Raw genomic sequence first — 25,079 nt, forward strand, 5'->3', positions numbered from 1 at the left:
CAAATTTCATACTGACAGGACAAATATTAAGAAAATTTTGCTCAAGACCCATGTCCCCCCTTAAGCCTGGAGGAAAGGGGCAAACCCGCGTGGTGTTGTCGCGGGAGACTGGAAGGTTGTGAGGGGTGGCCAGTGTGCCCTCTCCTCACGGTCCTCCCTAACAACATGAGCAATCATGTGGGCTAATTACGCACGGTCATTATAAGGGGTGAGGGGGAAGGCAGAAGAGATCAGGATCTCGCTAGAGAATAGATATTCAGCTCTAAACGAGGATGGCGACATTACCCTAGAAACAGTGAACAATAATTTCAGAGATATTATTACTGAATGTGTGGTAGAAGTAGGCGGTAGGATAGTTAGAGAGGATACTGGTAAGCTGTCTAAGGAGACGAAAGATTTGATTAAGAAACGCCAGAGTATGAAAGCTTCCAATCCAACAGGCCAGATTGAATTGGCCGAGATATCAAAGCTAATCATTAAGCGCAAGGTGGCCGATATAAGGAAGTATATAACATGGAGAAAATTGAGCATGCAACGGGGGAAGCCTTAAAGCGGTAAAGAAAAAATTGGGCATAGGCAAAAACCAGATGTATGCGATAAGGGACAAGGAGGGCAACGTCATCACGAATATGGATAAGATAGTCAAAGTAGCTGAGGAGTTCTATACAGATTAGCCAAAGTAGTCAGGACTGTAACGAGATTGGCGGTAGGGAGAAACAGTCAGACGTTCCACCAGTGACGAAGGACGAGGTCAAGAAAGCAATAGAAACCATGAAAAGGGGGAAATCTGCTGGAGAGGATCAGATAACTACAGATTTGCTGAAGGACGGGGGGGATATCATGTTAGAAAAGCTGGCCACCCTGTATACGCAGTGCCTGGTGTCATCGACGGTACCGGAACCATGGAAGAATGCAAACATTATCCTCATTCATAAGAAAGGGGACTCTAAGGACCTTAAAAATTACAGACATATCAGCTTACTGTCTGTCACGTATAAGGTATTTACTAAGGTAATCGCTAATAGAATCAGGACAACCTTAGACTGCAATCAAGCAAAGGATCAAGCAGGTTTTCAGAAATGGTACTCTACTATCGATCATATCCATACCATCAATCAGGTGATCGAAAAATGCTCGGAATATAACCAGCCCTTATACATAGCATTCATTGATTACGAAAAAGCATTTGACTCAGTTGAAACCTCGGCGGTGATGCAGGCATTGCGAAATCAAGGGGTAGACGAGCTGTACGTGAAAGTGCTGGAAGATATATGTAGTGGCTGCACAGCAACCATAGTTCTGCATAAAGAAAGTAACAAAATTCCCATAAAGAAAGGTGTTAGGCAAGGAGACACAATCTCCCCAGTACTATTCACAGCTTGCTTAGAGGAAGTATTCAGAGCCTTAGAATGGGAGCAGTTAGGGATAAGGGTAGATGGAGAATACCTCAGTAATGTGCGATTTGCTGATGACATTGCCTTGCTAAGCAACTCGGGGGATGAACTGCAAATAATGATTGATGACCTAGACTGGAAAAGTAGAAAGGTAGGCTTGAAAATCAATATGCAGAAGACTAAGGCAGTGTTAAACAGCCTCAGGAAGGAACAGCAGTTTACATTAGGTAGCGAAATACTGGTAGTAGTAGGCGAATATGTCTGCTTAGGACAGGTAGTAACCGCAGATCCGGACCATGAAAAGGAAATAACAAGAAGAATGAGATTGGGATGGAGCGCATTTGGCAAACACTCGCAGATTATGACTAGCAGCTTACCAGTATCGCTAAAGAGGAAAATATATAACAGTTGCATCTTACCTGTACTCACCTATGGGGCTGAAACGTGGAGGCTAACCAAGAGAGTTCTACTTAAGTTGAGGACAACCTAGAGGGCTATGGAACGAAAAATGGTAGGGGTAACGTTAAGAGATGGAAGCGTGCAGAGTGGGTCAAAGAAATAACTCAGGTTACCGACATTCTAGTGGAAATTAAGAAGAAGAAATAGGCATGGGCAGGACATGTAGTGCGAAGAGAGGACAAGCGATGGTCGCTTAGGGTAACAAACTGGATTCCAAGGGAAGGAAAGCGTACCAGGGGACGGCAGAAAGTTAGGTGGGTGGATGAGGTTAGGAAGTTCGCAGGGGTCAAGTGGATGCAGCTAGCACAGAACCGGGTTAAGTGGAGAAATATGGGAGAGGCCTTCGCCCTGCAGTGGGTATAGTCAGGCTGATGATGATGATGATTATAAGGGGGGCAGGGGATTGTGAATCCCCCCCGTAAAACCGCCGTAGCCAGGTTCACCGATTCATATACCGAGTGGAGATGGGTAGACGCTGTTTAACTTTGAAACCCATTTAAAGAAACTGCTAATATATAGAAGTTGCAGACAGCTCACAGCCACACGTGCTGGAGGGGGAGGCAGGGCAGACGACCAGAGGAGACTGCCATGGAGCCAGGGGCACACGTGCAGAGACCGCAGATCCTACTTTTTCGCCGTCAGTGCTGCGTCATCTCGTTGCGTAGTTTGCAGCAGGCCGACCACTCACTGTTGGCATGCCTCTTTTCCGTTATGCTGCTGATGCAGCCAAGGGTAAGCGCAATGGGGGGTCAAGCTGCTCCCTTTCGTGAAGCTGCGATGGCGGGTCTTGTGTGGCGCCAAGGCGGCCTTTTTGCTGCAGCTTTCGCTGATATAGACGCAGGGGCCTGTTCCACGAACTCCGGCTCACCCGCTCCGTGGCCGACTGGAAACCGTTTTTCTTGGAGGGCTGGTTGACAATGACAGCAGGCTCCAGTTGCAGGAATGCTGCCGCTCCCTGGACGGCTTGGCCTTCGATGCTGCAACGATCGTCGTGGCCTCCGCTGCCTCCCCTCCTTGCTGGCTGCAAGGCTGCCTTTTCCCTAGTTACTCTTTTTTTCATATCTACCCCCACTCGGTCTTTTCCAAAGAGGAAGTGCATGCTTGCTCCGGAAGCAAAATCACTGGTGTCCTGTATGTATTAAGCAAAAGAAATTAGTCCCTGCACATTGGTCAGAGTTGCGTCTGCCGTGAGTGCAAGTCGTAACGAGGCGCGATGCTCGAAATGCCAAGCCTTGCCTCTCGCTGCAGCTGCCTGCTGGTGAGGGAGAGCATCCTCCTCAGGCCACGCAGCAGGGCTCTGATTGCAGTGCGCTTTGTGTAAAACTTAGCTCCGCCATCTTCACTTGCTGCTCTGTCACCCGTCGGTGTGTGCCTGACGCAGCAGCCGTGGTGTTGTTACGAACTTGTAGAGTAAGTTCTACCCGTCACCATGCATATCACTAGGCAGCAAAATGACACAACTTGAAGTCAGGGCTGCTCGTGGGCTCCGCGATGCAAGCTTAGTGCGATACAGTTCTTCTCAGCGTGGCGTGACCAACCTCGAAGGACTCGTGTATCTATCCTTCACGTGGGGAAAATGATTGTGCAAGGTGCTATAGGAGTTTAGCAGGTAGGGATCCAATGCGCTCACAGCAACATAAACTGTGTTGAGCGCCCGCACAGGCAGCAATACCATCATGCCCTTATGTGCGCTGCGGCCATGCAGCTTCGCTCCCAGAGTTCGTCAGAACACTAGTCGATTAAAATTATAAAATGATTAAAATTATAAAAATTAGCTGGGGTTTAGCTTTAGTTTGGGTTCCATTAATCCATTCCTGTTCTTCATCCGTCTCTTGAGCCCGTTGTTGCTTCCTGGCTGCAGCAAGCCGACATAGCTTCTCTTTCTGTTTATCAGACAGCATGTAGAATGGTCGGGCAAAGCTAGCGAACACACATTTTTTATATTCAGTTTCCACCCCCTCTCCACGTTCCGAAACATCTGGTGAGAGCGCAGCGCCTCCACTCGGCAGTGTCGCAGCTGTAGCTGTGGCACGGCGAGGCTACCGACCGGGTTTTTCCCGACGGCTCTAAGAGGGGCCCCATCTGCGGTCGCTCTTATTGCTATGGCAATGACACGCCATCTGCTGCACAGTGTAGCTACTGACCGAGTTTACCTGACAGCTTGAAGAGGGGCCCCATCTGCTGTCGTTCTTGTTGCTATGGCAACGACGCGCTATCTGCGGCGCGGTGTAGTTTTTACCTGAATGCTTGAAAAGGGGCCCCATCTGCGGTCACTCTTGTTGCTATGGCAATGACGCGTCATCTACTGCGCGGCGTGGCTACCGATAGAGTTTACCCTACGGCTTAAAGAGGGGCCCCATCTGCAGTTGCTCTAAAGGTCAAATGTGGCTACTGGCCAGGTTAACGCGACGGGCTGAAACCTGGTTTTGTATTGCTTACACAATAAAAAAAAAAAAAAAAAAAAAAGAAAAAGAAAAAGATTCTACCACTTTCTTTCTTGAGCTCCCTTAAGGGGGGACGCGGGCTTTGAAAGTCGAAAAATCGCGAAAAAGTCGGCTTTTCAAAAAGTACATATCTCGGCTGTATATGTTATAAACTACCTTTCCTATAATTATAAATGCCTAATTCATTGTGGAGCTGCTTTAAGTTAAATATACAACTGGGCGCGGCAGCCCCAGAGTCGTGAGCGAACGGCAAAAGTACCCAAACTCTGCGCGCGCGCCATTTCTCTGCCGCTGAACCGAGCGCCGCCATCTTGGTCTTGTTTTGTTTGTGAATGCTTGCCTTTTCCATATTGCCTTCGCCGCCGGCATCAGCGCCGTAGCAGAAGCATGGCTCGCTTGTGATTGGGGGCCTCACAGGGATTGTTGAGCTTCCCGCGTCTCGAATTCGAGCTGTGATTGGACAAAGCGCGCGCTCCGTGAGAACGCGGAGGACTGCTGCACGCGCTGACGCGGTAGCCCCTCCCCGGCACGTCGTCTGCTCCGGCTGCCTACTGAGCTGGCGTTCTTCGTGCGCTCGCTGAATCGCTTCACGTTTCACCATTTTGAGATCGCTGTGATCATCGCTCGTTACGAATTCTGGTGGCGTGTTTTGAACGATTATGTACACTTTGTGGATTATTGCACGGTCGGCCACGATGCGCGCTAAGAAGTTCAAAACACTGCATACGTCGTCGTTCTGTGAATGCCATCCGAATCGCGAAGTTAGCGAAGGACGTTGCCAACGGGCGCAGAGACGCTTCTATTAGTGCTGCTTCTGCTACAACACTACTAGACCGACTGCGCTGCCACTTCCAACTGCGTATCTTGCGCGTCAACGTAAGGAGCCGGCGTTTGAAGCGTGCCTGCTGTACCGACCATATCAACCTCGGCGATCTCGGCCTCCCATATCGAGTCTGTCATCGCAAGCGATAACGCGTTGTCAGCGTCGTCCGCTGTTCGCATGAAAATGCACTTTCCGAGGGAATCGGGAGGTGGAGGCACAGCGTGCTGCAGTGAAAATCAAGCTTTAGACTTGAAAATGCTATTTTAAACTTCAAGGGCCATTTTATCAGAATGAATTTTTTTCTTGGTATGGTTGCTTATTCTCGCAGTATTTCTGGAACCGCTAATCGGATTCCCACCTGGCTTTTTTTTTTATTGTGTGCCTGAATAAATTTCCGAGGGCAAGACAAGCTAATTTTTTCAAATTATTGAGTCTGGAATCTATAATAAACAATCAAAATTAGGCTAATGCAAGTCCAATTAGTGGCACTAACCTCAATGCACTGCTAAAATTTTTTGGCAGGGAAATTAAAATAAAGGGCTCTGTCTTGCCCTGTGGCACCTATTCAGGAGCCTTTATAATAAATTTCATAGTGCCAACACACTTTGCAAGTTCACCAGGCATGGTACAAGGAACCCATGTGAACCATTCTGATATACTTCTCTAACTTGAGTACCAATGTGCGCAGCTCCATGAAACTTTGCAGTTATTCAAATGGCTGTGTCATGAGTCTACCCTACAAAATTTTATTCAATTATCTCAAGAAACAACAAAGTTGGTATTCAAAGGTAGCCTCCCCCCTTAAGGCTGACTAGGCTCCCCACTGCATCGATGCAATTAAGATAGTCGCCACTTTCACCCAGAGAAGCTGGGTAGTCCGCCCCTTACCTGAGGCTGCGAGTTATTGTAAACTGGCTGACGGGCACGACAAAAATGATAGCAATTATACTTCTCATGCCATCAACTTTCATGCGCAAAAGTGCATACGTTACGATGCTGTCCGTCCTCCAGCACAGCATGGAAAAGTCGAAGCGCTACGAGAGAATGCCCATTGCACCAGCGTCCGCCGTCACCCTGCTGCAGAGCAGTAGTCGTGTGACCTGCTTTCGCAGAATTACACAAGATCACAGTCTTCTAGCACCGACGTGCAGTGCTAACAGATAGAGCTGTGACCCCCAACCCGCGGTGCGAGAAGTCGCTACTGCAGTGGGTTCGGGCCGGAGGAGACAAACACCGAGTAGCATACTCGAACAGAGTTTATTGCGCTCGAGTACACGGCAAGGCACAACACTCGAATACAACCGCCGTAGCGAGTGAACGTCCCGCTCGCGTACGGGGGGGAAATACACCACCTAATGGGGAAGCACACGCATGGAGGTGAGAGGAAGAGTCTGCTCACCCGGAAGATTGTTAGTATTCCCACGGTCGCTCAATGGAGGTGTGCTTCTTGATTCTTGATAAGTCCAGAATTTTTCAGGAATTACAAGGCACCTTAAAATGAGTACAAACCGTTAACAAAAGGATGGGGACTAATAAAATAAAATTAATGGCACATAAGTACAGTCGAACCTGGATATATCGAACTCGAAGGGGATCGCGAAATAGTTCGATATATCGATAATTCGATATACAGAAATCGGCTTGTGACGGCACTTACGATGCAAAAAACGATACCATATTTGTTGCTTAATCAACCCACTCGCATAATGAACCCACCCACCCTTCACTTTTGCACCCGAGAATTTTGAAAAAAAATAAAGCGTTAAGGCCAGCTTGCTCACATGCTAGCGATTGAGCGATATCAACGCCGAGCAGCAGCAACAGAGTGAAAATTTTCAAACTTCTTGGAACTGCGTCCCTCTCGCTGCTCGAGCCGCCGCAGCAGCTCAAAAAAGATTTCTATGTCGCCGCGGCAGAAATTGCGAGCGTTTTCGCTTGCATGTCGATGGCGCGCGTCGCTCCATTTCGGTCGTCTCATCCACAGTTGATTATTTGGCAGCGCCAAATGCTGCACAGCGATAATGTTGGGGCGCGTTTATCTTTTGCTAGCTCCTGTGGTGGCTGGGAGTGAACTTGGCAGAGTGCCCGTGATGGCTTGATTTCACAAGCCTGGTTCGATTTATTATGCAGCGCTTGGGGAGGGCGTCATGATCGCAGCAGCTGACCGCATGCTTTCGTTGATTCATACATGCAAGAATAAATGACTCCCGGCAAAAAAAAAAAAAAAAAAAAAAAAAAAAAAAAAAAAAAAAATCTGCCGCTTAACGTCCCCAGCCGCCATATCTTACGCTACGCCGCACATACAGCACAACGATAAGAATGGATGACTCTCACAAAAAAAAAAAAAGAAAAGAGAGAGATCTGCCGCTTCTTAACGTCCGCAGGCGCCATAGCCACGTCAGCCGCCGCGCGCAGAGGGTTCACAACACACGCTGGAGAAAGTGTCCGTCTGAAAACGGGCTGAGCTGGCTTGGCACATGCGTAGCGCGTGCCGAAGGAGAGAGATAGCTTGGCAAAAGAATGGGCACACCCACGCACATGGCTTGCAAACGTCATGTGCTGGCGTGCGGGAAACAACTGCAGATGCGCGCGTTTTTGGGGAATGGCCGTGGCGCTGCCCAGAGCAGCCGTCAGTGAACTGTTCCCTCTCATGCCTTCTGCGCGTGGCTTGAAAACGTCACGTGGCAAGCGGCCAAGAGTGATGCGATCATCTTTGGGAAAGACACACTTTCCAGTGCGTGATGCGGAGTTCAATATATCGAACGACCGGTGAAATTGAGTTCGATATATGACGCGACTTTTCTATACTTGTACATGGGATTTTCAAGGGGATATTCCGCGAGTTCGATATAACCAAAATTCTATGTATCCGAGTTCGATATAACCGGGTTCGACTGTAATGAAAAGAAGGGCAAGCACTGAAAGCAACAGCCGCACACACAAAAAAAAACACGTTTCTTGTGATCTTGTGAAAATATTCATACCTTCTCTTCATGTGGATGTGCAAGGTAACCAGTGAATAATGCAATCGGATCTTGAAACTCGTATGCTTCAGGAGGACACTGTGGGTTGTCCTGGAGGAAAAGTATATCTATTACCAGGTGGGAAAAAAATATGTTACCCTGCACACCTTCATTTTTTCAAGGTTGTTTGGCTCAACACGAGTCCATGTGAGGAACTGAAGTTGTAAAGGGCCAACCACATGGAGCGAACTTTGCGAACTCATGCGGCACGACGGAACGCCGACACACCGTCGCCGTGCCGAACCACATACAGCGAAAAACTGGCGGCGTCGGCAGCGTAGGCGCCCGAGTGAGAAAACTCACGACCTGAATCCGATTCAACAACTCACTTTTCACACTAAATGACATTTCAAGAGCAACATATAAATAAGCTAGCGTCTCAAATTGCACCCGACAGCGCTTATATACTGCATCTGAGTGTACGTCCGACGCCGTAGCAACAGCGTACTGCAGGCGCGTCTCTCTGAAGCAGGGTTTGAGCCAGTGTATTAAGCGGAACGTCGAAAAAGCTCCCGCTTCAGCTGTATCATTAGAGTAGGCAAAATCGCAACGCTTACAGCACCTTATGGCGGGACCTTACCAAAGCAGTGCCGCCAGAAGCAAGCTTAAGTTTTGTCCCCAGCAAAAAGGAGAGCGAATATATTTTAGCTATGCAACATGTGTGCAAAGTTGCCCATAGAAAAATCCTCAACTGAAGCTGCAAAATGGGAAAATCTTGTAATTGATTTGCCTGGCAAAAAAACATTACCGGACTGTGATATTTAGCACAAAGACTCTCGCAGAGATTCACAACCTGTGGAGAACCTGTCATGAATATTTCAATGAAATCTGAGGAGGTGGAAAAAACAAAACTCAAGTTGTCCTTTAAGTTAATATTTGAATTTCTCATTCCTAGCTCACCCCTAGCGTTTAATAACTATGGGATATTTATACCACTTTGTGCCTGGTGCATCACATCATTTGCTGCTAAGCCACTGCTACTATTACTACTACTGCTAACTACAGTGAAATCTCGTTACTATGAACACCGCATTAACCAACTTTTCAAATTAACGAATTTTTTAAGAATCCCCGGCAGATTTGCTATGTTCCCAATGTAAAACTGTTTCATAATTACGAATTCCAAAATAGCGTATATTTCAGAATATTTCTATAATTTTGGAACATCAGTATTACGAATTTGGCTAAAATTAACAGCGCCACAGCTTGCAACTCTCGCGTGAAACGAAACAGAAACCGCCGTTTCTGTGTGTATGGTTCGTGGGCTGTAGCTATCATCATCAGAACATCTAGGACCAGCTCCTAGTGCCACCATGAAGCGCCACCAGTTTATTACGCAGTAGCCAGCAGGCCTAGGTGCCTGTGATTTTTTCGTGTGTTGTGTGCCGTACGCATCTCGGTCGTTCGTGCACTCGCGCGTGCGGAACGGATTTTTTTCTTTTCTTTTTTGCCGCAGATTATCTTATTGCGAAGTTTGTGCGAAATTGCCGATGATATTAGCCAGCGAAGTGCCAAGAAGATATGAACGCAGCTGCTTTCACTGCAAAAACTCGATGCAGGGAAAAGCGATTTGGCCTCTACAGACAGCTAGCATTGCCCCATCGACTGCCGCGATCATTATGAAAGCCCGAGACAATATTTTCAAAGCTCAGGGAGCATTGAAGATGGGGTCATAAAAAACTGCAATGTTCTTTTTTTTTTTTTTTTTTTCACATGGACAAAGTTTGTACTTTTATCGCTCGGTGCAACCACGCACGCAATGAGGTGTTCCGGAAAGCGGAAGGTGTATGTGCTGTAGTGGTGTAATGTAGTGCGCGGTCATGTTTGCTGCACGCGGCAGAAGAAAATAATTGATTTCTTCAAAAAAATCAGCTTTGGAGTTAGTGCAACCTTTTCACTTGAGGTTTTGCTTGTTTACACACGTGCCTACTGCAAAGGTATGTCATTTTCATACCTAGGTTTGACCACTGGCTTATAATCACAGATTTTTCATTACAACGATATTTCAAAATAACATGATTTTTTGCGGTCCCGCGGGATTCGTTATATCGAGATTTGACTGTACTGACTACTGCTATGATTACTGCTCTACTGCCACATTTACTACTGTAACTGAGTAGGTTAGGATGAGGCCTCATGCTGTTGAAAGAAAACAGGGGCGTTATGTAAAACAATGTCTCGGTTCTCGCCGGATTCTTTCAATACACAGCACATAGTAGATACTGGTCACCTGTAATGTTTCCCGTTTTCATTTTTATGATTCCATCTACTTTCAGGGGCCTAGCTATGGCATGTGGAGTTGCGGCTCCCACTCAAAGCACATCCTCGCCAGGGAGGGCCTACACGCACCACAGCGGCGGTTTCACCTTACAGATGCCTCAAGCAGGAGCTGCCAACTCTGCAGCATGCAGCGAGCCTTTTCACGGCACTGCTCCTAGCGAAGAACCAAGCACGAATGTTGAGCAAAGCGTCTCTGGGGGCAGTCACTGCTTGGGACAGTCCAATGTTGCACCCTCAAAAAACCAAATGCCACCTTTGGCACGCAATGCAAACAGCGTTTCTGAGGATCTTGAGTCTCCTCAAAACAACTCTCCATCGAATTTGCCACAGCAGCAGATAGCTACTGCTACTGGTACGTGGTTCCCAGGCAACCACCAGGGATGCCAAGTGCGCAGGAAGCAAAGTCAGCCGCCACCACTGCTGCAGCGTGGTCCTTCACCACCGCTGCAGCAGCAAACATTGACTAGTATGAGTCCAATGCAGAGGGACCTGCTGAGCAATCAGGTCGCTGCTTACACCCGCTGGCTCAACAGCAATAGACGAGCATCACCAGATGTGCCGTTGGATTTTACCACGCAGTCTCACCGACCTGATGCTCAGCAAGCACCCCCAAACGCTGCACTAGGACCCGAACACCTCGTGTGGCATGAGAGGAGTTCGAGCACGTCTGAGCAGGGCAAGGGAGGTGGGGGTACGATGCAGGAAGAGGTACGGCCACCACTGCCACATCCTTGTACTGCCGGTCCTCCTTCACGACAGATTCCGCCGTTGCATCGCAATGCACCGGTTCATCATGATGTGTCCAGGTTGCAGCCAGACACCGGGGTCACTGAGGCACGGCAACCGTATAAACACTCCACCACTCGTTTGCAACAGCAGCGGACCAGGCGTGGGAAGCGTGCGGCAAACACTTCTTCATCCAGTGTTCATACCTCGTACACGTCGCAGGAAACGTCCAGAAACCAGGCAACCACAGTGACCGAACAGGGTGATGTGCCTCAAGATTCAGCTGCGCAGAGGCCGAACATAGGCAGAGGGCCAATTGTGAACCAAACTCGTGACGCAGCATTGAAATGGATGAAGGATTACCTGCACAAGAATCCCCAAAGGTGGCAAAACGTGAAGGCTCTACTCGCATGTACTAGTGGCACCGGGCAATCTCCTCTTGAGCAAATGGGACCAACAGGGCCTTCCGTCGCAGCGCTGTTGGAAACAGAGGGCATGTTAGGGCAACAAATGGATTATTCCCAAGTGAGGTTGTCCGCGAGTAGCAGTTTTCAAAGCAGACAGCAGGAGACACATCAAGCACGTGCATCGTTCCAGCAGCCTCAGCAGCACCACCCTCAGCAATACCCAGCGCAGTCGCCTCAAGTGGTGCGTCCCTGGGAAGGACGGCCGACAGAGAAGCCGAGATGGCCCTACCCTTACAGCGCCTGCCAAGAAGCACTGGCGAGGTACAAGGAGCAGCAGTGTTTCGAGAATACGGGCGCGCATGTGGCAAACATGCCTTACGGTGTGCTCAGCAGTGCTGACGTGAACAGTTACCAGGCCTTGCCACCGGCCCTCTGGCAGATGCGGCATTTACATGCTTCACCACCTTCGCTCCAAGCTCCCACAACGTGGCCTCACCTTCCTGCACTGCCTGGTTCTCCCCAAAGCAAGTAGGAAAAGGCAAGCCACCACTGCAGAATAAGTGTTTGCAGTCAGCAGCACTTGTGGTTTCGTGACTTCATTTATGGGATAGAAATTTTATTAAGGGAAAGTGTTGCTATTGCGATAGAGGATTTGGCCACCTAAAGAAAGCTTTATTACAGAGGGGAGGTTGTCTGTTCTGCGAACTGTTGCCGGTGCTTTTATGTGGACATCTGGGAGGCTTCAGAATTGGTTTCTTGTGCTGCTCTGCATTGCATCTGTTCTAAGCTTTGTAGATGGAGAGCACTGCATTTGTGAGCTCTTTGAAGCCTGCTGTCTGTACACCGTGAATTAAGTGAGATGCAGGTCGCTGGCCGCCAGTTGCTTGCGCTGGACCATTCTTCATATCGACCCACCATGTACCATTATAGCTAAAGCAGAATGGCTGGTCCTCGGTACTTGTCTTCTTTTTTTTTCTTTTTTTCCCATTTTGCTTTGTGTAGTATTCCAGGTTCAGTGTTCGAGCTTTCAACTGTGTGCACAAAAGACAAGTTGAGTGAATATTTTTGCGTTATTCTGTGCAGTTTCATTGAAAGCGCAAAGTATGAAGAGATATCGCGTTTTGTGCATTTATGACTGGAAACTTCTTGTTTTTACATGCCAAAAAGTGAGGGCGAAACTTGGAACATTATTGTCATTTGTGCCGCAAGGAATACAATAGTTTCAAGTTGGCGTGTTAAATTGATGATTATCAGTGATATGTCTCAAAGAAATGTAACTGCGTATAATGATTGTTGTTATAGTGACATTGTTACTAGCCACATTGTAGACTAAATTCGAGCTGTCTTATGTGAGTTAGTGCAAATAGTAAGGATATTATTTACACTGTACTGATTTAAGATGTGTACTTACAGCATTGCATTTTGTTAACTAGAGAAAGAATAGCCACTTTGTTAATTTCTTCATTATTAGTGTGGTATTTATAACAAAGGCCTTTCTGAGTTTAGGAAACTAAGGCTGCAGGCTAGTAACGCATAATTGAACAGATGAACCACAAGGAAAGATAGGATAATAACTTATCACCAAGTGTCATCTTTCTCTGTCCTGTGCTCCCTTGCATTTCCTTGGTCCCATCTCATCCTCAATGGCCCCAGGTGCTTCCTGACAATCGGTCTTCACATAGTAGATGTATCAACTTTTTTCTGCTCAAGAACGTTCTGGTTATGGTAATACAGACATTTATCGAACAACTTTGGCTCTTTTACGGAAACGGGAATCTGCCGTGAAGACATCTCTTACACTCTCTTGTAGGTGCATTTAATCAAGAAAGCTGATTACGATTCTTGTGTGGCAGACTTTTCATGGCACCTCAAAGTCAGGGCAGTCCAAGAGGAAGTGTTGCTTAAGCGTCACTCTCAAAATATGGGGAGGGTTAAGTGAAGGGGCAATGATCTGTGTTCTAAAAATGAGAAAAAATATTTTTGTTTAGAAAGGAATTGGAATAATTTGTAGAAGAGTCTCATTGCGTCCCCTTTTCTCTCTATCACCCTTATTACTCATGAACGCATCAGTGTATGCATCATGTACATATGCATCTGTACATGCGTGCATCAGTACAAACAGTGCATTTATTGCAGTTACTACTTAATGTGGAAGTGGGTGAAATTTCCCTTCTAGAAGGTGAGCAGTCATCGTCTCTCAAAAGACATGATATGCTAACTTGGTGTTGTGGGTGTTGTTGCAAGCATTTGCTTCTTAAGAATATTCACAGCACCAAAAGACATCTACACGTTGTGTGCCGAGAGCTGATCAAATATTAATCTAACATTGCTGCAGCCTCTGTTATTAGAACCACCAGGGGGAGGTTATTTGCACCTGCAGTCTACTGTGTGTACAATCGCAAGTAAAAAATATTAGCACAAATGACGAGCGCGCAGAGCTGTGATATCTCACCACGTGGCACTGCTGTTCGCAGGCATGCTTATAGGGTCGTTCTCATTTTTGTAGAAGAGGGGGTGACGACAGCAAGAAATCTTTATCAAGCGAGCCATTGCCTGGGCGTCCGAAGTATACCGCCCTTGCGCGATTGTGCAAGTGGCATATATTTCAAGAAATCTTTATCAAGCGAGCCATTGCCTGGGCATCGGAAGTATACCGCCCTTGCGCGAGTGTGCAAGTGGCATAGTCATGAACAACGTTGGCTTGTTTTTGTTTTCTTTTATATCAGCAAATATAAATTTTGCTGAACTCCCCTAATACTGAAGAATGGGAACGGCCGGCACTCTCGTTATCAGCCTCGGTCCAGGGATCCATAACGTGTGCTAACCTTTTTTGACTCGCGACTGTACCTATACAAGAGAAATTGTATCTATTGATTACCTGCCTTGCTAGTTGCATTGGGCAAGATGCTATGCAATTAGTATGTTCACTTTAAAAATAGTCAAGGTTGTCAGTTTATTATCTGTACTCTACAAGAGAAATTCTGCGTGTTAGTTACCTGGCTTATTAGTTACTTAGGCAAGAGCGATTTTGTGCAATTAGTGTTTATTTTAGGCAAGGTGACAGTTCCTGAAAGCATATCTGAGTTTTTGGTTATGCCTGCGGAGAAGGTGTACTTGATAGTTGCTCAGCTCCCTGGTTACCTGAAGAAAGGGTGGTTTTGTGCAATTTTTAGGTAATTCTAGAAAAAGGTTGTTCTCACAAGTATTTATTCCAGAAGTTTTTGTTCCAAAAAGTATCATTCAGTGGTATGAAGTGCGTGCCATGGTTTTGTTAGCATATTCCTCGTTCATGTTATGTTATTCTTTCACGTTCATTAGACTTATACATTGTATTTATTGTTATGTGCAATGGAGCCAAATAGCTTCTTGTTGGTGTTTGTTTGATGGAAATAAATTTTTTATAATTTCATATATTATGCGTAAGACATCCCAGTCTCATTTGTATGAAGACGGCTGCTGGCAAGATGAAGGTACTGGTAAGTTATCAGATATCGTTCTGTGTACTCCATTTCCACCAATCATATGATAGGAGCCATCTAGGAGTCTTATTGTAATCATTGGGAAACTTGCATTAGACCATTGCATTGGACAATTTTGCCAACACTGCACTCAAATATTATACCAGTGCAACCAAGAGCAGCGGCAAACGCGGGAGTAGCAAAAGCTGCTACTTAAAAATGCACAAGTATGACTGGTTCCCTAATTCTATGAAAATTTGACCAACAGAATCTTACCCTGCCTTTTGCTTTCTCGCCCTCTTACTAGTAATTAAGTAGTACACAATGTACACATGTCAATTTTACGTATCTGGCACTTGGCTTTGATCCTGGCCAGGGGATGGAGGCAAAGCAGTATGCTCTGTGGTGTGGGCACACATGCTTCGTACCATAGGGAAAAAAAGGCCATATTGCACGATTCTGTAATGATTCTGTCTTAACCCAGGTAGCACCGAAATATTGGAGCAATGTTACATTTTCGTTTCAGTCGAACATTATTATGATGTTAATGGGCTTTTTTCTAATGTTTAGCAATATTATACAAATGTTATGTTTCGATAAACATTTAAACTATATAAATCTAACATGCATGCAACATGAATGTAACATTCGTGAAAATCTAAAGCAACCTTACACAAGCTGTAGGCCCACCGCTCGTGGTACATGAGCTTGCATACTTTGCAAAGATGACAATACAGTACAATTGAACTCTATAATAGAGTACAAATCCTACTCGCCTCTGAACAAATAGTCAAGCTTTTATATCCATTGCTGACTGGTGTTCCATGTGTTAGTGGCAAATGGATAGCAAGCTAAAATTTCTAACAAAATATTAGGGCTGTGCTTGTATTCTATGGCGGACATCATCTTGAAAGTCTAGTTGCAAAGAAGTTATTGAAGAAACATGGTTACTTGAAGAAAAAGGGCAAAATTGCTGGGGCTTGGTGTTTGAAAAATATATGCTATGCTGCTTTATAGTTATGATTGAAATATTGCACTAACGTTCAGAACACAATATTGAAACATTTGTGCGTTAAAATGTTTTTGATGCAACATAAAACATTTAAAAGTCCATATTTGTGTTAAGTCTATTCAACATTTTGCTAATGTTTTGATGTGAGAAAATGTTAGGCAACCTTCAGGCAACTTAGATATAAATTTTATAACATTATTCTAATGTTCGGTGCTACCTGGCACCACTGTCCCGGTAAAGCGTTTTAAACAAACCTGCAGCTTTGATCAGGTATCTGAGATGACACTACAACAACAACAAAAAAAAAAGCTTTCATGCTCCCAATAGAACAGTCAACCTCGTTCTGTGCACTGTTAGACGACCTGCAGTGACGTCATGCCGGAGACTCGATTCTGACTGACTCGTCTTAAAATCGGTATTAATTGTCAGCCGCTACAAAAAAGGCTTTGTTTTTAGTCCATGCAGGCTTCAGTCTATAGGGTGTATTATGCACTGAAACTTTGCCGCTACGCGGTGCTGCAGCGCCTCGGTCATTTTGCTTGTTTTTCTTGTGGCCTCGTTATTTTTGTGGTTGGGTAGCAGCAGTCGACTTGCGTTGTTTTGGTTGGTCTTGGTAGCATTCTATCTTGTGGCACTGAGCATGTGCAGCATGTGTTAGGATTGCTTCGGTGTTGTCTTCATCGACCGTGCTGTGCGATAACGAGTAGCCAACTGCGCTTGAGTTATCTGCCTCTGAACCGGATGGCTTTGGTGAATATGGTGAACTGCGGTATCTGCGGTTCAAATAGATTGAAGAACAAGCCCGGCGAAAATTTTCAGCGAGTCGGCTTCTATATGGTGCCAAAAACCGTACATGGTCGGTGCTTGAAGACGGCGGAACTGTCTGCAAGATACAGAGCCCTTTGGTTTAGGCGGATACGCCGCAAGGATTTAGATGAGTCTGCGACGCATTATCGGGTTTGCGGCACTCATTTTTATTACAGGTGAGTACAAGGGAAAGCTTGCTTTTCTAGGCAGCTGTATTTGTGGGTAGTAAAGTGGCCGGTTTTTGTTTTCAGGTCGTCCGGCTTACATGATAGACGAAACAAATCCTGATTGAGCGCCAAGTCTTAATTTGGGCTACGAGTTCTCTACACTCGGCGGACAGCACTTAGGCGAGAGGTACTGAATATTAGTTCTCTGTTTGCAAAGCGATAATTACGATCGTTTTTTCAGGCACAAATGTTTCAAGACCAGACAGCGAATGAAAACTGCGCCCCACACCCTGCGACTGAAACAGGCGAGATCGGGGATTTGGATGGGAACGCGGTGCTTACCTCTGCACAAGAAGCGGACGAGTCTGCTTTCGGTACGGTTTCAGCTGGAAAAGGTCGCATGCAGTTCATTATCTTTGATCTTGCTTTACTAAGTTGTACTTTGACTAAACCACCATGTCGTGGCGTAAAGTTAACTGCAGGAGTCGATTTGAAAATCGCATTAGCTGCCCAGAAACGATACGCAAAAGGCCACATGGCTGTGGACTGTTTTTTGTGTTGCTAATGTTTCATTGATGCTGCAAACGACCGATTCCTAAAATTGGCAAGTATTTCCCAATGCACTGTAGCTGATACAGAACCTTGTTTGCAACTGCTGGCAGTGCAAGGCCACATACCACTGCCCTACGCCCGTTTTCCCTTTGTTGTGATAACAGTCAATGACGACACGGTGAAACTTTCATGAGAACAAACGACAAAAACTGTATTGAACTTTACAATATACGGGGAGGTTAAACAAGGGAAAAAACAGACGCACGACTTCTTTCTTTCAGTTCCCGAAGCAAAATGCCCGATCGACTGACCCGCAGGGCAGCCTCTCTCCCTCGGCTCCGAAGGGGGCGCCGCACACACGCGTCTGCTTTGTGTCAATTCACGCTTTCTGTCAGTTCACGAAACAGCGAGAACATGATCTGCAGGCGAGTCTCTTTCCCGGCGCCAGGGCGCGGTCCCCCGCATGTCTCGACCTTGAGCTCCCAGGCGCCAGATCACGCGGTACAGCAGCAGAGGGGTCGGTGGGGAAGCATAGTCTTATACTGCTGTCACACGGGCACAGCTGAACTCCTTTTAACTCCCTTCAACCAAGGTAGTCATTATCTCAATGGAGATACGCGCCGTGTCACACGGCAGTCCTTTAGGAAAGGAAGTTTAAGGAAGTTCCTAGCGTAAGGAGTTCTGATCATCTCCCTCGAGCAGGTAAAGGGAGTACTCTGGTTCCCTGTGAGCTTCAGTGCAGGTGTTAAATAAACGCATATGCATTAATTTTGAGTTTATAACTAATTTTAATACTGTAGCACAACGCAAAGCATGGAAAAATGTAAATGTGCAAATATCCAAGCATGCACGCAAGCACACGCAAGAATTTCGCAAGCACATTGTGGCCAGCAGAACAGACAAATACGATATGCTAGTAAAAGTAACAGCGCATTCCTTTCACGTGAATAAAGATACATTTATATTTTATAGTCAAATCAAACTGTTGAAAAGAAAGCAGCTAAAAATTATTTCACGTGTTTTTAACTGGATTATTTTATATGCATACACAAAACGAACAGCGCCTAATGGGACCCCGACGGCGTCTCGGAGAAGCTGGTTCTTAGCCGTGTGACACGGCGACAACTCCTTCAGGGCTGAACTCCCTCCGTGGTCCTTTATGGAAAAGAAGTTCGAGGGAGTTGGGACTTGCCCGTGTGACAGAAGTATTATACCTCTGTCACACGGACACGGCTGAACTCCTTTCAACTCCCTTCAACCAAGGTAGCCATTACCTCGAGGGAGATACGTGCCGTGTCACACGGCAGTCCATTATGGAAGGAAGTTAAATGGAGTTTTGAAGCAAAGGAGATCGACGATCTCCATTGATGGGCGAAGGGAGTACTCTCGTTTCTAATGTGCTTTGCTTCCGAGTCATTAAATAACATATTTCTTCAATAATGTAATTTTTACTCCTAAATATATTAGTTTTTATTGCATAAAATTGTATTCTAACTCGGTTAGTTGCGTTTAATTGTCGCGACTGCACCACGTATTGCACAACGCCGCGCATGGTGTCCAGCAGAGCGGAAAAAATGGCTATGTTTAGAGCATGGTCGTTGTTTTCAGCAAATGTGTGTTCTTTTATATTGATATGACTAAAGCTAATTGCATTTTGCGAGGAAAATAGTAGTATAAAAAATATTTCAGTTTCTTTTGGACATTATTTTTTATATCTTTGTGCAAAATAAACAGCGCCTAATGGCCCCCTGTTGGCTGCTCTGAGAAGCTCGTTGCAAGCCGTGTGACACGGGGACAACTCTTTTAAGGCGAAACTCCCTGCGACTCCCTTGCGCTCCTTTAGACCAAGGAAGTTCAAGGTAGTTCCGAGTCGGCCGTGTGACAGGGATATTACTCCGGCTCGGCTCCCGCGCCGCGCCACGCACAGGATGCGGCAACACCCCTCGCACACAACACAGGAGAGAGGAATGCAGAACTGTAAATCACTTAACACGCTCAAACTTCCATCCCAGAAGAGAACACAACCTCCCGGGCCCCAGCTGTGGGATCCCTAGGGTAGTACAAAACACACAACTCGAGGGGGTAGAGAAGCTGAACCGGCCGTCGCAGTGTGGTTCCGTTGGGCAGCTTCACGACGCAGGCTCTAATGTGTCCATCTCTTCCTGGGATCGATTCCACTCTCCTGGCAGTCTTCCACATCTGTCGAGGCACCTTTTCGTCGTGAAGGAGAAAACATGGGTCAAGGGGCGGGAGATCACGATGCCCTCGACTTCCTGTAGAACAGTTGTAAGCTCTTCGAAGGTGAGTCTTGCCTGACGTAGAATTTTGCGCAAACAAACCTTCACAGTTCTCACGATCCTCTCCCAGAATCCACCCCACCATGCTGCTCTTTCGACAATGAATTTCCACCGAAGTCTTGTCTTGGCACAGTGGTCGTGCAACTTTCCGTCAAAGAGGATGTCTTTCCGTGGTGCAATTTCCTTAGAAGCCCTCTGGAATGTCTTCGTGTTGTCACTGTATATAAATATAAAGATGGTAATCCCCGTCGAGCGGTAAATCTTCGGAAAGCCAATAGAAAGGCATCAGATGAGAGGTTCGAGACAAGCTCTAGATGAACGGCTCGAGGGACAGCGCACGTGAAAAGTGCAATGTACGATTTTGAGACCATTTCCGTGTCTTTAATGAAGAGCGGTCCGGCAAAGTCTATGCCAACGACTTCAAACGGTTCCGAGCGGCATACTCTTTCTGCTGGCAAAGGTGCCGGGAGAGCTCCTCCTGGCTTTGCACGACCTCTCAGGCAGCTGTTGCAGCGATTTATAGCCCGTGTAACTTGCTGAAGGCCGCGTGGAATCCAAAACCTTTCTCTCACTTCAGTGAGAGTGTCTCGAGCGCTGCTGTAGAACTTTCGGAAATGAGCGTCACGAATATCGAGCTCCGTGAATGGGTGGCTGGGAGGAAGAAAAATGGGATGCTTAACATATTCATTCTCATCGGAAAAGTGCAACCGGCCTCCAACTCGGAGTAGTCCCTCCTTGTCTAGAATCTGAATACTCGATTGAGAGCTCACCGACATTCCTTGGCGAAGGCGTGATACTTCGTCCGGGTAGGACTCCTCTTGAACGGATCTCAGCCAGTATAAATCTGACCTTTCGATATCTTCCGCTACGAGCGAAGATGTCACTTTGTTCGACGGATTCCGACACGCAGTTATGAATCTGAACACCTAGGCAGTTATACGCAAAACTTGACAAAACCCGCTGTAGTGGGTCGTCCAAGATCGGCTTAAACATCCGTACTTGCAACACTTTCACTTCTTTTTGTTCTTCCGAACTTTCTTCGGCCTTTGGGATGTAGCTCTCTTGCAGAATAGGCCAGGAATTTTCCCTCTCTGAAAGCCAAGTCGGTCCAAACCACCAAAGTTGGTCGCTCTGAAGGCTTTGTAAAGTGACACCGCGGGTGACGCGATCTGCGGGGTTTTCAAAACCAGGACAATGCCTCCATTGGTACTTCTCTGTGGAGGCTTGAATCTCGTTCACTCTGTTCCTGACAAATTGATTCCACTGCAAAGGATTTCCCTTCAACCAATGAAGTGTTATGCTGGAATCTGTCCAATAAACCACTTGCAGCTCTCCTGCATACATTTTCAAACAGTCTCTGAGAAACTTGGCAACTCTGGCACCTAGCAGTGCACCCATCAACTCAAGTCGGGGAAGTGTCATACTTTTAAGCGGCGCAACCCTCGCCTTCCCGAATAGGAGTTTCGTGTGGATGCAACCGTTTGTGTCCTCTATTCGTAGGTAGGCGCAGGTCCCGTACGTTCGCTGGCTGGCATCGCAGATGACATGCAACTGTATAACACTCTGCGGTTTAAGCACCGGAGCAACACATCGTGGCACTGTCAGTGAAGAAAGGTCCACTAGCTCTGATACCCAGCCTTCCCACTTCTTGGCAATGTCAGTAGGCAGTGGATCGTCCCAATTACAGTGCCTAGAATACTGAAGTGTGATTACCGCCAAGCGGCTCCTGTGGGAAGCACAGTGCAGCCTCATGATGTATCCGCGAGGTGGCGCTCGCCGTCGTTTACACGTCAAGCTGAACTGTAGCTGAACTCGTGGGAAGCCTATATGCTCACGTTTTCGGTGCTTTTTGTGTAAATTTGAGTGGATTCCGCACGCTGTACGCTTTGTCTGGCTTGTTAAAAACGTGTGTATGACGAGCCGGCGTCAAAGCCACTGTTTTGTGCCCGGTTGCACAACCGGGTACAACCGGGTTTTTGTACAAGAACAAAATTGCACATTCCAGTGACCACACCGATGCTACAACCAAGTTCATCCCTTTCATGCATAATCTGATCGATGTAATGACATCGAGAGAGCCATAAAGCTCACTCAGGCCAAACTCGAAAAAAGATGTCATTGAAAAAAGCCCTTGTGTATATTGATGAGTGGGAAGCCCACACAGAGCTTTCTAAGGCTGGTTTTCTATTACCTGGCACTGCGGAGGGGCTTAGAGTAACCTTGAAAGCCACTCTGGAACTCTTTACCTACCTCAATGAAAGAATTGGCTACAAATGCCTTTTAACTTCAAGGCTTAGATGCAATCAAAAAGCTTTTTGGCATAATACGCCAATTTAATGGCTGCAATGATCACCCAACATCGGCACAGTTCCTCACAGCATTGAACTGCCTTAGCTTTTATAATCTGGTAAAAGCTCCAAGTACTGGCAATTGCGCAGGCGGAACGCTCGATGCTTTAGTTGGGACCGCTGAATTAGCAAGCCACGTCGACACCCTGTTGGACTCTGGTAAACTGGACGAAGCATCAAGAATTCTTCAGACCTCTCCAACTTCATTAGCACCCGATCGCATATATCCAGAGCAAACAATTAAGTGACGCCAGACTGGCGTACTACCTAGCAGGATATGTTGCACGACGAAAGGTCCTCACAGCAAAATGCCAAGATTGCTTCGATGCTCTCCTTACATCAGCAGAGAATGCAGAAAAGCAACTTTCATCCTTCACAGCATTCTGACCAAAGGGGACTGCTGTATCCAACACGTGAGCTAGCTGTTTGCTTTTGTTGAAGCACTGGAGGACTCTTCTACCATTTGGTTTAGCTAGAATAAGCTGCACAGAAATAGCATTACAGAGATTATGCAGCACGTTGCCACATGTTGGCTGCGATATCAAGGAAGCACTAGCAGCATTGTAAAGTTTTTCATCATGACACGTCTTCACTTCTACACGAAGTCCCTGAACAAAGACCGCACTTTCACAAGGGAGAAGAAAAAGCATTTGAAACTTAGCAGAACAACGTGAGGACCATGCGGAGATGTGCTTTCAGATATGTCTTGTTGAACTTTCTCTCAATTGTGTTTTGTATGTTACTTATTTTAAACTAATGTGATGTGACAATAAAGCAATGCCAAATCACCCTGAATTCTGCTATCAAGTCAATATGAATTATTGTTCAGTGTGAAAGCAATCAACAGTTCCATCAGGAATGTACAGTAGGACCATATGTTTTCTACTTTTATTTGCATGAAACTAATGACAATTTGGTTAAGTCAAGCACAGTGCTTTTTTTACAATTAAATAATGATCAGCGCTTATAGAAATCTCTAGTTATAATTTCACACGCATTGGACATCCACTTTAATTCGAGCCATTTCTTTAACGACAATCAATAATCACGAATGCGACTGCTACATTCACGCTGTGCAAAATTTTATTTATTTATTTATACAAGTACCTGCAGCGCCCAGGGGCATTATAGCAGGGGGGGGGGCAATAACGGTAAAAAAATACCTAAAATGAGCATGTCACAATACTGAAAGTATACAGTAAAGCACATTTGTTTAAGAATAAAAAGAACAACACTGAAAATGTGAGTGCGAGAAACAGGTTTAAAAGGGTGGAAAGCTACTACGACAAATTGGACGCCAGGAAAGACTGAAAATGTTTACCTGTTTTACATTGTTCTATGCTCTTTAGGAAGACTATTCCAAAGTGAAGAAGTGTGAGGAAAAAAGGAATTACGGAACACATCAGTTCGACATCACGTTACAAGAACTTTCAGCTTATGGTCGTGGCGTTCAGTTTTGTAATAGAGATGTACACTACAAGCCGAGTTTTATGGCAAAAAGTGCGAATGCGCGAAGGCCCATTAAACCCCGTAACACGCGATTTTCGCATTCTGCATAGTCTTCTAAGCGGCAAAATCTGATCGTGATACAGCGTCAGCGCATCGCGACTGTGCTCAGGCAGCAACTTCAGCGCAACTATCGCGGCCGCGGAGAGCAAGTTTAATCGAATGAAAGCTGATGGAAAGCACAGAATGTATCGTCACTGCCATTGTAGCATGCAAATGAACGAATTGCAGTCCGGATATACTATTCTATGAACCCGAAGAACCATTACAAACTCGCGTTTCTAGCGCGAAACGCATAGCAGGCCCGTAGGAAGCGACGTGTAAGCAATCGCCAGCGCCGCCTCGCGGTTGCATAGCGGAAGCACACGCGAGTGGCCGCGCCTTCAGCACACTTCACATATTCCAGCCACTGTAGTCCCAATCAATGTTCCGCTGCCAGAATTCTTGAAAGAGTGTCTTGGCTTGTATTGTAAATGGCACTAGCATTCCAAGAGGATTAAATATTCTGGCGATTGTCTGCAAAATACGTCTTTTGCAGCTGTGCTGACTGTCCAAAATGGTTGAAAGTGACTTTGTGGCCATGGTAATTGTGTCGCTTTCAATATTCCAAATAAGGCCAAGAATCGTCACAGTTTTGTTTGAGTCTTTCTGACTTTCCTGCGCTGCGAATAGGTCTTGCAAGCGCTTGGAGCTGGAAGACCACTTTCGCAAACTCATTCCGCAAGCTTGAAGAATATCATTGGCTTGAGAGAAAATCTTCTCCGCCTCCTCTTCCGTGTCAGCTCCAATCAACAGGTCATCGACGTAGAAAGATTACGCCAGAAGCGCAGCTGTTTTTTGGTTAGAGGCTTCAGCAGCTTCGAAGTGGTGTTGCAGCGTGGCGTTAACCAAGAATGGGCTAGCTTTGGTTCCAAACGGCACACGTTTCATACGCCACTCTTCAATTTTAGGGCCCGGTTCAGCATTTGAAGGCAGGCCTTTAAACCAAAGAAAACGTAGAGCGTCTCTGTCTTCCTCTCTGACACTGATTTGTAAAAATGCCTTCTCAATGTCTGCTGTCAAAGCGATCTGATACATTCGAAAATGAATTAGTAGTTTGACCAGATCTGTGAGAAGACAAGGCCCTTTCTCTAGATGTTCATTCAGGGAAGAAGCACCTTGCTCATGTGAGGATGCATCAAGCACAATACGCATCTTTGTGGTTGTTGAGTCGCTGCGCATAACTGCGTGGTGAGGCATGTAGTAAACGTGCGAGGTGGGTTCTTCGTCAGTGGGCACCCGTTCGGCGTAGCCCATCTATATGTAGCTTTGCATAGTAGCCTGGTACTCGGCTCCGAATTCCGGAGCACGCTGAATTCTTTTCCCGAGGCTCTTGA

The 25,079-nt window shown here is 46.3% G+C and overlaps 1 protein-coding gene across 1 annotated transcript in view; it reads left to right on the forward strand.

The window, feature by feature from the left end:
• The window catches only part of LOC146194883 (uncharacterized), a 216,110-nt gene extending 201,143 nt beyond the window's left edge, over window positions 1–14,967 (forward strand). Inside the window, exon 10 of the mRNA XM_084597579.1 lies at window positions 10,420–14,967. Within this exon, the coding sequence (XP_084453705.1) occupies window positions 10,420–12,088 (1,669 nt within the window). The 3' untranslated portion in view covers window positions 12,089–14,967. The remainder of the gene's footprint in view (window positions 1–10,419) is intronic.
• Window positions 14,968–25,079: the final 10,112 nt, after the last annotated feature.

Source organism: Amblyomma maculatum, chromosome 3 (assembly GCF_055883805.1).
Source record: "Amblyomma maculatum isolate TAMU_Amacu chromosome 3, ASM5588380v1, whole genome shotgun sequence".
Taxonomy (NCBI): domain Eukaryota; kingdom Metazoa; phylum Arthropoda; class Arachnida; order Ixodida; family Ixodidae; genus Amblyomma; species Amblyomma maculatum.